Source organism: Doryrhamphus excisus, linkage group LG4, assembly GCF_037039965.1.
Source record: "Doryrhamphus excisus strain RoL-2023G ecotype Guam linkage group LG4, RoL_Dexc_Guam_v1.1, whole genome shotgun sequence".
Classification (NCBI taxonomy): Eukaryota; Metazoa; Chordata; class Actinopteri; order Syngnathiformes; family Syngnathidae; genus Doryrhamphus; species Doryrhamphus excisus.
In genome coordinates this window covers 1455278-1471763 of record NC_136360.1, presented here as the reverse complement: position 1 = coordinate 1471763, position 16486 = coordinate 1455278, and the positions used below count along the sequence as shown (strand labels likewise).

Sequence of the window (16486 nt, the reverse complement as noted above, 5' to 3'; positions counted from 1 at the left end):
CAAATTGTCCATAGGTATGAATGGGAGTGTGAATGGTTGTTTGTCTATATGTGCCCTGTGATTGGCTGGTCGCCCGAAGACAGCTGGGATAGGCTCCAGCACCCCCGCGACCCTCATGATGAAAAGCGGTAGAAAATGAATTCATTGATGAAATTGAGCTGCACAGCGACCGAGTGGCTAGCACAGAGGACTCACAGCTAGGAGATTCGAGTTCAATTCCACCTTTGGCCAGCTCTGAGTGGAGTTTCCCCGTGCATGCGTGGGTTTTCTCCGGGTACTCCGGTTTCCTCCGACATTCCAAAAACATGCTAGGTTAATTGGCGACTCCAAATTGTCCATAGGTATGAATGTGAGTGTGAATGGTTGTTTGTCTATATGTGCCCTGTGATTGGCTGCCCCCCCCAGCGGCAGAAAATGAATGAATGACTTATTTTCATTCATCCAGGTCATTGTATTATCAGGGCATTGCAACTGGACTATTCAGGTTGTCTTACATCCAATCAGGTTTCAACAGTTCATTAATCATTATGTTACAATGGTATTCTCATAAAATCTCATTTTAACTTTAACTTTTTTTTAAAAAAAATATTTGCAACTTTGCTGTTGCTGTGTTTTTCTTGTTTTTAGTTTTACAATGCGTCACGGGCCATTAAAAATCAGCTGTGGAACGCAAATGGCCCCACCCTGGTCACACATTTAGGACACCCCTCATCCATAGAATGGCATTTAAAAATGTCAATGCATAGTTTCAGGGTCTGTCTGAGTTCAGGTCAGGTGGCAGTGAGTGACTGATGGGTATGGATGGGGTGGGGTTGAATGGCAAAGGCAGTCTCTCGTAACGTATTTGTGTTGGAGTAAGTCAGAGTATACACTGATGATGATGATATGTCTCAGCATGGTGTCAAAGATGGTGTTCTTAGAGAGGCGACTTGCAGAAAACACACACACACGTACTTTATGGTTATTGTCATTATTGTCATGTGTTGCATCGGTGGAGGCGAGTTGTAAAGAAAAGCTACCTGCATGCACATACTCATCCCAAAAGATAGGTAACTTATATGCAACTGACACTGTTAAGCACGGAATGTGTGCTTATGATCTCATATATAGTTGTGGTGCTTAAGCGTGACACATTATCTGCATTACTAATTAGATACTGTATCACGGCAAAACAACTTAAAGTAAGCAAAGTGGCTACTCTTACCATCATTCGCCTCCTCCTCTTCGGCGGGTGAGGCCAGTTGTCCTTCCTTGCTTTTCTCTGCCTCCCTCTGAAGACTCACCACCTCATACACAGCATCACTCTGGCCTGTCCTCTCTGTTCCGTGCTGCACGCACACACACACACACACAACATTTTTTGCAGTGCATTGTACATACATTGTTGTAGAATTAAAACCCAATGTCGACTTCTATGATTTTGACTTTTTATCATAATTTGAATCTCAGTGTTCTACTGGAGGTTAGCACACAGACCTCACTACTCGGAGACCAGGGTTCAATTCCACCCTCGGCCATCTCTGTGTGGAGTTTGCATGTTCTCCCCGTGCATGCGTGGGTTTTCTCCGGGTACTCCGGTTTCCTCCCACATTCCAAAAACATGCTAGGTTAATTGGCGACTCCAAATTGTCCATAGGTATGAATGTGAGTGTGAATGGTTGTTTGTCTATATGTGCCCTGTGATTGGCTGGCGACTAGTCCAGGGTGTACCCTGCCTCTCGCCCGAAGACAGCTGGGATAGGCTCCAGCACCCCCGCGACCCTCGTGAGGAAAAAGCGGTAGAAAATGAATGAATGAATGAATGAATGTTCTAGCTAAACATCCCCCTATTTTCGTATGATTCAGTGTTCGGCAAAACATTTTGCCTTGGTTTTCATACACTGTCTCAGTTTACATACAGCACATAAACATTGCACATAAACTAGTCCATATGCCCTGTACTGTATTGTTCCACGAAATTGCCCAAACAAACCATACTATGTGTTGCTCGCTCACTTTCTGTGCGGTTTTTAATGAGTGTGACTGCTAAATAATCCACCATGCCACCGCCAAAGTTGCATGTAAGTTAAGCCTGCATCAAAAATAAGTCCCATACAGTTGTATGTCATTATTTTGCATGTAAATTCATCAATAATTTCTCTAATATTCATTCATTCATTTTCTACCACTTTTCCTCACAAGGGTCGCAGGGGTGCTGGAGCCTATCCCAGCTGTCTTCGTACGAGAGGCGAGGTACACCCTGGACTGGTCGCCAGCCAATCACAGGGCACATATAGACAAACAACCATTCACACTCACATTCATACCTATGGACAATTTGGAGTCGCTAATTAACCTAGCATGTTTTTGGAATGTGGGAGGAAACCGGAGTACGCGGAGAAAACCCACGCATGCACGGGGAGAACATGCAAACTCCACACAGAGATGCCCGAGGGTGGAATTGAACCCTGGTCTCCTAGCTAACCACTTGACCACCATGCCGCCCTAATTTCTCTAAAATTTAAAACTTTAAAAATGTATATTTTGGGGGGCATCCAGAAAGGATTACATTATGTTTTCATATTTTTCGGTTTTCGTGTTATGTTTTGGAATGAAAACAGAGGTACCACCCAATCTATGATATTTGGAACTTCTATGAAAATATTTTTTTTCTGGGGAAGATAAAGCTGAGGTGAATTTTCAGCTGAATTTGAAATCTCAACATTCAACACACAATGTGAGGTTTTACTTAGGAGTGACTTTAAAGGTAAACTTGTAGTATTTTTCCAACACATTTTATGATTCCGTCCAAGAGCATAATATATTCCATAAGTGCACAGGAAAAGAAATACACAAGCAAACCTGACTATGGGTGTCATAAGCACCTGATGTTTATTCCTAGTCTATTCACTGTAATGCTTTAGCCTCTCTCCTGCACCTGCTAAAGTGGATCAATGAGCTTTGATGCAGTATCGATCTACCCACTCGAGTAACATCTCATTTTTCAAGTCACTGATGAGAACAAAAATTGGAAGACGATAACATATGGCAAGTTTTTAGAATAAATCCAAACAGACAGGGCATGATTTTGCTTTGCTGTGATCTGAATTAACTCAAAAGAAAAAAAAAAGGGACCTAATGGGATGTTGGTCTGATGTAAAATGCAAATACACTTCAAAAATCCTGGAATTCTGTCGCTTTGCAGGGAATTTTTGGTTGTAATATTAACTGTAACTGTACTCTTCTGTGAAAAGATTTGCGATGGAAGTCATTATTAATGTGCTTTCTGCTAAACAGACAATATTGCCAAAGTACAGAAACTTTGGAAATCCAACAGCAATTGTTCCCTTTCGTGTCCTCCGCCATCACGTGTGTTAATTAATGTGACAAGTGCCTTGAACACCTTCCATTTTGTTTCTAACACACACCAAAAGCAAAGCAAGCAGCTAGGCTATATTTATGGGGGAAAATTGTGTATCGATATCTAAAATTGATGTGGTATCCAAACATCATGATTGTTATCAGTGATAAGAAGGTTTTATTTGCCTCTATTTCATTAACTTAATGGTAATGGTTTTATTTCATTTGAACATGCATCAGATTACAATTGAGTGCATCCCATAATCAGTTCCCAGTTCCACATGTCCAAAAGGAGTAGGAAGAAGCAAAGCTTATTAAATCCTACCCCTCCATCTGGTACTTTTACAATCAGTAACTGTTACATTTGTTCACTTCCTGCTTTCCATAATACAGTTTAAGTCATATTTTCATCTATTGTGATCCCGGGAAATTTATTTTTGTTATTTTCTTAACATTGTACAGTTATCTTTTTACAAGATTTTTATATGACATGGGGGTGATTGAACGCTGCAACAACTAAGCATGTTTTGACTTTATCTCAACTTCAGGTTTAAATACCAGTTCATCTGCCTGAAAAAAATAAACAAATCAAATGAGAATGTAAGATATACGCCACATATTTCATGAACAATGTATAGAAATATTTAAATTGTGAATCTTTTCAGGTAAAACGGGACAATAAAATGACGTACTTCATACGCATGTGTCCTGATTGACATCTTCCTCACCACACAATATTATCTTTTAATTAGCTCTTAACCTGTGCACCGGTCTTCCATTTACTAAAGGAGATAACTCCAGAGGCAATCAGGCGTACAAGTCAGACCGCCGCCATTAATTACCAACACGGCAATAATGAGACCGAGCCACTTATTACCTTGCTACAATGTAAAGCTTACCCACACTCCACTGCTTTGCCAGCTCCCCATGGCTCACTAAAGTAGTAGTCTTTTAGTTTTTCCGGTTTTATTTTATTTTTTTTAACTGGATGGTAATGTGTTGGACAATGTGCTTTCATTTCACAGCACATTCTAACCACAGAAGTTGTGAGGAAATCCACATAAATACAGCATATTACTGGGAAGGTGAAGGAAAGATTCAAAATTGACTGCAAATTTGATGTTGAAATACAAACAGCGCCGTAGGAAACAGCAAAAAATCATGACCAAGTGCAAATTGTTCTTAGGACAAATTACCAGTACATGTCAGTCATGGCTATAAAGTCACTCTTATCCGGGAATCAAACAATGATTGCCGTTTCGTTGACTATGACCTGTTATTAGTAGTATTCTGTGTAGTATTCTGGTTACTAGGCACGAGTAATGTTACATTGATGAGGCATTACCTTACATTATACTACCTTAACTTGCAGCCAGGTGTGTAGAGTCGGAAATGACGTGGAGAAAAAAAAAGTATCCTCCCATTCAGTGTGGAAGTGGTATGTTTTTGTCTTCTTACTTTGTCCTTCTTCCCCACTCAGTCTCACAGAGTTGGCCGAGGGTGGGATCGATACTAATAATTAGTGAATGAATAAATAATCTACATTTAATAATCATGCTAGCAATTGAACTTGAAAACTGATGGCTGCATGGCGGTCTAGTGGTTAGCGCGCAGACCTCACAGCTAGGAGACCAGGGTTCAATTCCACCCTCGGCCATCTCTGTGTGGAGTTTGCATGTTCTCCCCGTGCATGTGTGGGTTTTCTCCGGGTACTCCGGTTTCCTCCTACATTCCCAAAAAACATGCTAGGTTAATTGGCGACTCCAAATTGTCCATAGGTATGAATGTGAGTGTGAATGGTTGTTTGTCTATATGTGCCCTGTGATTGGCTGGCCACCAGTCCAGGGTGTACCCCGCCCCCCGGTAGAAAATGAATGAATGAATGAATGAATGAATGAAAACTGATTGTCGGTCACTAAAAACCCATTCACATGACCCCATAGGATCTGTGGACCATTTTATATTATTTTATTTCGGACAGTGACTTGACCAAATGTACTTCATGCAGTCTTACCTGTCTGAGTTTGAGGTAAAAGGTCTCGCTGAAGGTCTTGCGACTGAAGTACCAGAAACGTTCATTTGAGGGATAAACCCTGGCTAAAGTTTCCAGCAAGAAGCGAACTGGCTCCACCACCTCAGTTACAACCAGGTCCACCGCTACGGTCATGTAAACTTGCTTGTCTGTACAGTGGAGGGGAAAAAAAAAGAAGAAAAGCATTGCTAGAGGTGATACATGATTTTAAAAATTTCTCAGGCAATATTAACATTGGTTCAGTCAAGATCTGTGAGTACCAACTATTTATCCGAGGCAGTTTTCAAACAACAGAGTGCATGCGTGTGCAGTGGATTTTGCAATACCTCAAGTAAGAAGGCTTTGACAGACCTGCCATCTCACCTTGAAGTCAAACTCACTGAGTCATCCAGTCAGCAAGTTGCCACGTTCTCTAATTTGTTGGCTTTAATGGATTCAGTGAGGCAATGCAGCCTGGCAGCCATGCTGCGCCAGCCACCAGATCATACTGGGTAAAAATGTTCTCATCATCGACAAAATCTAGTCATTAGAAAACTTAATTTGAAAACATTATGTTTGTGACATAATTTAGAGGATTTATGATGACAGTCATAGCATGAAGGCCCTGGGTCTAACATCCTGTGGTTTCATGTTCTTACGGTGCAACTCTGGGTTGTCTCTACATACCAAAACATGCAAATAAAGTTGATTGGAGACTATTAATTGCTTGTGTGTGTGCATGTATGGATGAGAATAGTTGCTATTTTAACTTTTCTTCTCACCACATCAGCATCACTCAATTTTGCAGATCCGTTTCTATCACCTTTTTCAAAAATGTAGTAAATAATAAATCATACTGGTTGAATACGGCCTATTAGATTTTTTAAAATAGCATATTTTTCAAAAGCCCTCCCCCTCGGTACCAGCCATTTTTGATGATTTTGCCATGTTTTTAAAGGTAAACGAATACTGTGTTCTCGGAATTCATAGACAATGATAGATACCAAAAGAAATATTAGACTCTCATCTTTCATCAAAAAAAAAAAAGTTTGTTTCGACCATTTTCCGGTTTTTAGTAATCAGCAGTAGAACACAGGTTTCAGCAAAGTATTAGCTCTCAACAAAAGATACAATTCAAATTAAATTTTGTCATATATAGAGCCAAAATGTCTAAAAAAAATTATTACACAGCAAAAACAACATAAAAATATGGTCGTAATACATGAAAATATTTTTTTTTTTTACAAATAAAACAACATAAATTATTTACAATTTTCACATTTGCAACTGAACTGAGTGTATGCAGCCGTTAAAAATCTCCCTTCAATGCGTAAACTCCTTCGTGCAACATGGCGAGATGCCTTTTCACTTCCTGGTTGCTATGCAGCATGTATTTCAGTGGCAGAGATGCAGGCCGAGTTCTTAGAAAATGCAATTCTGACACCTTGTGGTCGCTTTTCCGGCTTAAAACTGCTTCAAACATGATCTGTCCTATTGTAGACTGGCATCATCAAAAAAAACTTTTTTTTTTAAGTAAAAGACTCGGGGGGGTTGATGTTTTCTGCAGTTTTCTGCATTAAGCATTTTCAAATTGGTTAAATGAAGTCAATATTACGGCCTAAAATGTGATTTTGAACACTTTGGTTTTCTCAACTTCTTTAACATGAACGAAAAGCATCTAAGACTCTTATTAGATTGAGATATGAATACAATTTAATTAAAATATTTTGATGAACTCATTTTCCCATAAAAGTTTGCTAATAAAGTGGGAAAAAAGCCCAGTTTTCTCACATTATGAAGAGCTCAGTCAGGCAAAACAAAGTCATTAAGCGCAATGTGTATAAAACTCAGTGACCCACATGACAGCACGAATGATGCAAACGCGAAAGTGCAAAGTGAATTAGATTAAAAAAAATAAAATTAAATAATAATCGCCAACTGCTGCATTTAATTCAGTTTCTCACATGAGTGATTATCCACATTTGCTCGACGGTGTGTTCATGCTCGTGTGGGAAAAGGTGCTGCCAAGCTCTGACATGCTATGGGTCACAGGACCTGCCTGACGCAAGACTACATGTTAAGCTGTACAATGAATAGTAACTAACACAATGTGAACACGATCCAAATAAAAACTATGACTGGTGACCTTTAGCACACAAATGATTTCTGCAGCAGGAAACTGATGACTATGACTCTAAAGTACATACTAGCCTTTCTCGGGAATCATATATACAGTAGACTGACAAAACTAACATTTTGGTATCTAAATCATCCTTATAGCGCAGATATTTTTGAAAATCAATTAAAGAGCCTATGAGCTAGTATGAATATTTAAGTATTAATACATCCCTACTCATCATGGACAATGAATGGAGTGGTGAATGAATGAACGTGATGCGGCTTTCAGGTTGAAAGTGATCGATCTCGCGGCTTTTGCCCGAGTCTGTCAATGGATCTTGGCAAAGTGGAGCGGTGCCAGGAGGTCCACTGTCTCCGGCAGCTTTCAGGGGGGCTGGAGGGCTGCACGCTGAGGAGGATAGCACGGCCTTGGGGGCTGAGGGAGGGTATTGAGGGGCTGTTTCATTCCAACACTTGAAGAGGGAGGCTTTTGTGGGTTTACTTCCCGAGAGGAGGACAGCTGTGACTGACTTTTCTGGTAGGTTAATGGTTAACCAGCCGTGCTTACGCAGTTAAAAAAAAAAAAAAAAAAAACTCTGTGTAACACATTTCTATGTATAAATATCCCATGCCACAACACCTGCAGCCTACAGATTGGTATATATATGGTCTATATGAGGGGTCTCAAACTCAATTTAATTGGGGGCCACTGGAGCTAGGGCCTGGGCGAGGCTGGGCCACATCAGGTTTTCCCAAAAAAAAAAAAAAACGCATTTATTAAAAACAGAAAAATTAATAAACTTTGCTTTTGTTCCGATTTTCTACAAGAAAAGCTCTGATAAAACATTCCACTGTTCTCAAATATCTTAATTTTTATTTTTCTACACAAAATAAGATGAAAAATAAATAAACAAATCAAGAATAAAAATCAATCAATCAGTAATAAACAAATATAATAATAATAATAAAACACCAAATAATAAAAACTTAAGAAACCACATATAGTTGGTGGGTAGACAAATTATTTATAAGGATTTATAATTAAAATTAACAAAGTATTATTAGAGCCCTGTAGACATGACAAAACTCTTTTTATTTACAACATATTGCGCAACTGCAGGGTCTTGAGACACATGCTAACTCGCAAACTAGAGAGCTAGCGACCTAAACGGTAGCCTTCAAGTTATTTCCTTTAAACTTAAATAGCCAAAAACTTACCACTTCCACACGGATAGGGAGGATAACTATTAAGAGTTATTTAACCTTTAACATGAACGTTAATCAAACGTAATAATTTTTTCTGGGTACATGATACCATACAGCATCCATATCATTATTAAACTTTCATATCAAGGCGGGGGCCTCAAACTAGTGTCCTGCGGGCCACATTTGGCCCGCGGGCCGCGTGTTTGAGACCCCTGGTCTATATGTATATTTGTTTATTTTTCTCTTTACATGTAGTGGGTGTGGCTTAGATACCAGTGTGTTCTGTAATCTAGAAATGACAGTAAGCGAAAGAAAAACCTTTTGGTGTGTCCTCATTCAGGGGCTGGAAGGCTGCCATATTGGGGTTCCATGTTCCTGTGATCACATACGCTTTTCCATCTGAGCTCTTCCCCATCGACTCCTGAGCAAGTGATGAATATTGACATTGGTTCATTTACTATTAACTCTATTTTTGGTAAATAGTTTACAAGGTTTTATGCAGTCAGGAAGATAAACAAATGAGTTCATACGTCTGCATTTGACAAAGAAGTACATGATGCCTCAGTTCTTACCATGTCGAGCAAATGCATGTCGCTATTGCAAACTTTCTGTCCTGGACTCAGTAGCATTCCAAAACACCTAAAAAGGAAGACACAAACGTAGCATAATTAATTCCTTCAGTATAAAATACATTCTAATGAAGAACAGTGCCACCATCATATGTGCAGTACCGGACAGGCTTTCAAGTCCAGGGTGCCATCTAGTGGTCAGATGGAGGATATCTCAAAAATGTTTTAAAACGCACAACAGAAAAGGGCAGATTGTCTATCGCCCCTGTGATGAAAACCGGAGGTAAGCAACTGGGAAGCGGTGAGGATGACCTAGTTCTTTGGTGCGGGCATGCAGCAAGAATGTGTGGATAAGACTAATGAAACTACAGGAAGTTGAAAGTGGTTTAAGCGCACGTTTAATCAATATTCAGGTGCATCATTTTTGAAGTTATCCTTTTCAATGGTTTTCACTCAATTAGCTACCTTCCACACGTTGGATCATATGGTTGACTCTCACCTCTCAATGCCGAGTTCTTTGTTGCCCATTTGCTGCACTGTAATCACAACTTTCTTCTGAACACTCTGTCGCAGCTTGAAGTATAATTTGTCTCTGTCCTTGGGGACTGGACTGTGAAAAGACAGAAAGAAAGGGCGGTGGTATTAAACGCAAACCTTCTGTCATACAGTATGGTATCCTTCTGTGCTTCCTGAGCAGCTGACAGCTCAGTGGGAATGAATAGAGAGGAGATGATAGTAGAAATGTAAATTCATCACCAGATTTATCATTATTATAAAAAATTAGGGTGCATTTGTAAAAAAAAAAAAAAAAGGTCATCTGTATTTATTTATATGCAGGCTAAGGTAAAACAACTCCATCTATTACTCCTGAAACGATTGTCTTATCATAACAAATCTCTGTTGACCAAGTACCTGAAGTTGCCCTTGCCATCATCTTCCTTAACCTCCAGAGAGACAGCGAATATAAAGAGGTCGCTGTCAGGCGGATTTGTCAGAGGCGTGTCTCTGATATCAGCCGGTCGTGAAGATCGACGAAAGGCTGTCGAGAAACTGTACAAGATTCGACTGACCTACATCGAAAAAGGGGAAGAGAGATTAAGGTTAGGTGAGGTAGATGAGGAAGGGCAAGGACGGAGAGAAAAGAGGAAGATGAGTGGAGGGCAAACAGGATTATGGAGACTTTCACATTAATGATTACATAGAATTAAGTTGGTCAATGAAATGATGTATAAGACAGATAAAACACTGCCCTCAGCTGGCTTGTCAGTGTACCTGCAGGAGGACTGTAATAAAATGCTTAAAAGTGAAATTAAAACAAATTCATAAATTATAGGAAATATCCCATAACTGATGTGATGCTTTAGTTGACTAATATTGATTACCTTAATTCTTTTAATGTTTGAGGAACATCTTCATTAACCACTATGTTAATATTATTCATTCATTCATTCATTCAGAGGCGGGGTACACCCTGGACTGGTTCCCAGCCAATCACAGGGCACATATAGACAAACAACCATTCACACTCACATTCATACCTATGGACAATTTGGATTGAATTAACCTAGCATGTTTTTGGAATGTGGGCGGAAACCGGAGTACCCGGAGAAAACCCACGCATGCACGGGGAGAACATGCAAACTCCACACAGAAATGCCCGAGCGTGGAATTGAACTCGGGTCTCCTAGCTGTGAGGCCTGCACGCTAAACACTCGTCCTCAGCATTATTTATTGTTTTTATAGTATATACAAGTGGCACTATATGTTCACCCTCACTCACAAACTCATTATAATGGGACTGTCTGTGCAACTTGTCATTACAATTGTAAAATGGTAACAGTAGTTGTCATGTGAGGACCTTATTCACAGCCTGGACTAAATGGAATTAGGATCAAAACAACTCCAGCTGGCACTCCAACTTCTAAATGAACATGATGTATTCCGTGAAGTGATACAAACAGCGCGAGCGTGTCGCGGCTGCCGGTGTGATGCCACTTACCGCCTCTTTGATGTGACAGGAGAAGACGTGAATTTGGAAGTCTTCAGAGCTCCGGTAACTCTCGGTGAAGCAAAAGCAGTTGCTTTCCAAAGAACCATCCCGTCCACGAGCACAAAACAAGACCTTGTAAATGGGGAAGGAAGCGATCTCTGTACCCGAGGCCTGGTCCAGAATCCTGGGGAATGACAAATGGTTTCACATATAAGATGTAATAACACATAAGAATTAATAATCAAACTGATTAAGGGAACAATTTAACATTGTCAATTGTCATATAGTGTAAAAAGACATGAATCACTTAATAATACAACATGAAAACACTCTTAACTTCAATGACAATTGACAAAGATGTAACGCAGTGGTCACCAACCATTTGTCGAAAGTTTTTTCTTTATTGTGGGTTGTTGGTGTCAACATATGCATATGTGCCTGGAGAGTGGTGAGGCATGTCTATTATCTTTCCTTTATTGACTGTATGTGATTTAAGTCTTGATGTGCTTCGTGCAGCAACAAAACATTGTGCACCTTTGCCCAATACAGTCATGCCTCGCTACATCAAGGTTCAAACTTCACTCCCAAGTGGTTTTTCAATAATTAATTAATCAATGATCACAGTTTCGTGGTTGACTATCCAGTATTATTAGTTATTAATATTAAAAAATATTTAAAGACAAGTCATATAGAAATATGTAGTATTCTGGTCTCGAGCGGGTCAGTAATGTTACATAAATGAGACATTACAGTATCTTACATGTCCGATATGATAGAATGAAGTGTATAACTTTTTGGGCTCCTTACTTTGTCCTTCACTACTCCCTTTGAAACCATTTTCTAACTTTTGAATAAATAAATTAAGCTGCACGGTGCTCGAGTGGTTAGCGCGCAGGCCTCACAGCTAGAAGACCAGAGTTCAATTCCACCCTCGGCCATCTCTGTGTGGAATTTGCATGTTCTCCCTGTGCATGTGTGGGTTTTCTACAGGTACTCCGGTTTCCTCACACTTTCCAAAAACATGCTAGGTTAATTGGCGACTCCAAATTGTCCATAGGTATGAATGTGAGTGTGAATGGTTGTTTGTCTATATGTGCCCTGTGATTGGCTGGCCACCAGTCCAGGGTCTACCCCGCCTCTCGCCCGAAGACAGTTGGGATAGGCTCCAGCACCCCCGCGACCCTTGTGAGGAAAAAGCGGTAGAAAAAGAATGAATGAATTAAATTAAGCTGCACGGCGATAAAGTGGTTAGCGCGCAGGCCTCACAGCTAGGAGACCCGAGTTCAATTCCACCCTTGGCCATCTCTGTGTGGAGTTTGCATGTTCTTCCCGTGCATGCGTGGGTTTTCTCCGGGTACTCCGGTTTCCTCCCACAATTGGCGACTCCAAATTGTCCATAGGTATGAATGTGAGTGTGAATGGTTGTTTGTCTATATGTGTCCTGTGATTGGCTGGCGACCAGTCCAGGGTGTACCCCGCCTCTCGCCCGAAGACAGCTGGGATAGGCTCCAGCACCCCCGCGACCCTCGTGAGGATAAGCAGTCAAAAATGAATGAATGAAAATGCAGACTAACTAGTTAGCTCGGTAGATTCCTATACGCTATGAGAGGCAGCACATCTCTTATGTCCCTGCAGTCATCATGTCGCCTGCGCATTCTGTGACTTAACTTTGCCAACATTACTCACCTCACAGAGCCATCTGGTCCACAGGGGACATGCAGCGTGATGGGGATTGGGATGGCACTCTCAGCCAGTAAAGTGGCCATTGCTTTCTGAGCTTCAGCTTCATTACGAGGGGCTTTGACCCAGGTGCAGCCCAGATAGGAGAGCTTGTTGAACTGCACGCTATCCTCCTCTTGGTTCATGGGGCTAGTTGGTGCTGGACCGGGTGGTGATGCATCTGTTGGCAGACATAAATTGTTATCATCGTTTTCTTTTTTTACCGTTACATTTATTTGCAAAAGATACCAATAACAATAGGGGGCCAGTTTCTATAATACATTTGTGTGCAGCTGTATATTGCCAAATGGTTAGTTTATTCCTGGTATGTTACCATGGAAACTAGAAGCTACTAGATAGAGAAATGGAAAACAAATAAACCCAAATGACTAGAAATATTAAAATAAAAACAGGCGTGTAACAATATATGTAACACTGTAATACATTTTGGGCTGCGCACAGACCTCACAGCTAGGTGACCCAGGTTCAATTCCACCCTTTTCCATCTCTGTGTGGACTTTGCATGTTCTCCCCCTGCATGCGTGGTACTCCGGTTTCCTCCCACATTCCAAAAACATGCTAGGAATTGTCCATAGGTATGAATGTGAGTGTGAATGGTTGTTTGTCTATATATGCCCTGTGATTGGCTGGCCACCAGTCCAGGGTGTACCCCGCCTCTCGGCCGAATACAGCTGGGATAGGCTCCAGCACCCCCCACGACCCTTGTGATGATAAGCAGTAGAAAATGAATGAATAAATGAATGAATGAATGTAATACATTTTCACATCATTATGTAATAACACCTGCATGCATTTTGTAATAAAATCTAATAACACCTGCATGCATTTTGTAATTAAATCTAATAACACCTGCATGCATTTTGTAATTAAATCCTCCCGCATTTTGTAATAACTTTGCAATATGTAATAACTTATTATAAAATGCGGTGAAATGTATTACATGCATTACTTTAACCGATTATTGCATCTTTATTACATGCAGCGTTACAAGGAGACAGAATGGCACAGGATGCTATGTTCATGCTTCACAAACAGGAAAGAGAACAATGAGCATAGAAGAAGTTCCACTGCAGACTGGCTTACATTTGAACAAATCATTTCCTCCCAGTTCACGAAAGCACCATCATGAGTGATGGTAAATGTTGCAGTTAAGTAAAGCCTGACTAAAATGGATTTCTTGCCTGAGTGGAATTTTGAATTGAATTGAATTGAATTCATGAGACAGCTGCTGCATGTCAACTGCAGCAATGATTATAAATAAGGGCTGATCCAGAACACCACCTGCGGGTTGGAACTCCGGGACTGGGATTTCTGGGTTGCTGTGCTTCTCCATCTTTTCCACGCTGCTTTTCTCCACCTTCACTTCGTCATTATCATCCAACACCTCCTCCATGGCTTTCTCAAGCTGCTCACTCCCGTTCCAAGACATCTGGGGGATGTAAACATTGAAGAAAGGCGGGTAAAAAGAAAAAGGAGCGCTAACACACCATGAAGAGGATGTCAATTAAGATAGAGAAGTGCAGGAAGCTGCTTGGACTGTATGAATAATTGAATAACAATCTATAATAATCTATATTACAGTCATGTCCCTAAATAATAAAACAGAGCTGATGATGTAGCCAGGACTACTACTACAGTCTGTTGTGGTTTTGTGGTTTCTGACCTTGAGTCTTGGTTTGCCCTCCGAGCCTTGAGGTGACCCAGTAGCAGTGGGTTGTACCAGAACAAACTCCTCGCTGGTGACGGTGGCCACGGACTCTGTGGAACTGCTGACTTTCCGAAGAGTGGAGCTGTCATCCATGGTTGACTCTTCTCTCAGGAAGGTCTGGGGAGACCAGCTTTGAATCTCTCCCCTATCTTCGCCAGGTCAGCCAGCTCGGTATCCTACTTGGATAAGATGATAAGACAGAACATGAAGTTATTGATTTGCGGGTGTTTGTTTCATTTCATGGAACTCACTACATTGATGAACATGAGGTGTGTGTTAGTTATAATACCATCTACTGTACAGAATTGTAATGACAAGTTGCACAGACAGCCCCATTATAATGTGTTTGGGGTGAGCGTAAACAGGTAGCGCCACTTCTGTATATAAAAATAATAAATAATGCTGAAGCTATCTGTGGCGGTCCAAATTTATTTGTGGTGGGCAACGACAAGGACTCTTCTAGTGTAGCCTCTTTTTCACATGTGACTCTTCTATCCCTATACCATTGCACACAAGAGGGTGACAATTTGTCAAAACATTGCGACGTTGTATGCGCTATTAATTACATTGGCCCAAAAGTTTGACTTGAAATTTCAAGATTCACCAAAAAAGCATGTCCGTAAAATTTGAGCAAGATGGGTTGAAAAAAAAAAAAGCCCTCCATCAAGCAAAATGTCTGTAGCAAATAATTGACAGTACATGTAACTCATTGACTATTGATCTAATGATTACAAAACTTTGAGAATTACTACATTACCTGTTAGGTAGTGTATATTATATTATGAGCATCAACAATAGCACGCGCCACAAATGTCATTTGCAGTCATACAGTGAAATAAATACAAATACAAATACAAATTGTACATCGTTTGTCACTCGTACAATGCAATATGTCAAGAGCAGTCAGTCCATGCCGGAATTGAAGCAGACTGTGAGGCAGCAGTGCTAAGGAGTACTAACTCCGCCACCATGTTAGCTAATGGGACAATCCCAATGTGAAAAATGTTGTGGGATGGACCAACAGAACAGCTGGATGCTAGCATTTTAGGAATTTGTTGCTTTGGACATAAATGCATTCCAACATCATGCCGTCAACCCACTCAAGCGTGTGTTTTTTTTTTAATTAGTAAATTATCGCTGTTCTGTGGTTGAATACGCCCTATTATTGGTTTAAAAATGCATAAATAATGCATTACATTTGGCCAAAATTAAGCATTTTCAAAAATATATAATAATAATAATGTATTGAGGAATACGACAATAACCAGTTGGTCTACAACCACTTAACCGTGACGACAGAGGGACGACTGTAGTCCCGTGTGAATAAGAGGCCATACATAAAAGGATGCTTTCATTCATCCCAGACACATGATTCCATTTATGCATACTCTGCCAATTAATATTAAAAGAATGGCTAGCAACAGGATCATGTGCTCCAATCACACTTGTTCAATTATAGTGAGTGGCCAGAACAACGCTGGAGAATAATGGTCTATTTACTGAAGGGAACCAAACAGAAACAGCGCTAGCAACAGCAAATGATGTGCACCACAGGATATAGCCTTACATTTCCTGTCTTTCTGCTAGAATCAGCGTGTATCATAGACACACTTCAGGCAAGTGACTAACTTCATAGTAAACATACAGAACACATATGATTATAATGCAGTCATTATGGCTGCATTGCATTTACATACAGTACACTTATGCAGTCCAACATGAAATGAAATGAACTGAACTGAACTTCTTGGTGGAAAAGGGCCTAAATGGAACCCAGTCATTAGAAGCCTAGTCTGCTCCTCCAA

The 16486-nt window shown here is 40.5% G+C and overlaps 1 protein-coding gene across 2 annotated transcripts in view; it reads right to left on the bottom strand.

The window, feature by feature from the left end:
• Positions 1–16486, bottom strand: part of rabgap1l (RAB GTPase activating protein 1-like) — a 113956-nt gene that overhangs the window by 95725 nt on the left and 1745 nt on the right. The window contains exons 2-11 of one of the 2 annotated variants that reach the window (XM_058074388.2): positions 14637–14857; positions 14255–14402; positions 12920–13133; positions 11243–11417; positions 10156–10313; positions 9743–9853; positions 9247–9313; positions 8993–9095; positions 5354–5520; positions 1205–1328 (exon numbers count right to left, since the gene is read on the bottom strand). In XM_058074388.2, the coding sequence (XP_057930371.2) occupies positions 1205–1328; positions 5354–5520; positions 8993–9095; positions 9247–9313; positions 9743–9853; positions 10156–10313; positions 11243–11417; positions 12920–13133; positions 14255–14402; positions 14637–14774 (1405 nt within the window). In that variant the 5' untranslated portion in view covers positions 14775–14857. Of the gene's footprint in view, positions 1–1204; positions 1329–5353; positions 5521–8992; positions 9096–9246; positions 9314–9742; positions 9854–10155; positions 10314–11242; positions 11418–12919; positions 13134–14254; positions 14403–14636; positions 14861–16486 lie in introns of both variants that reach the window. The other variant, XM_078789958.1, reaches the window with a different exon arrangement.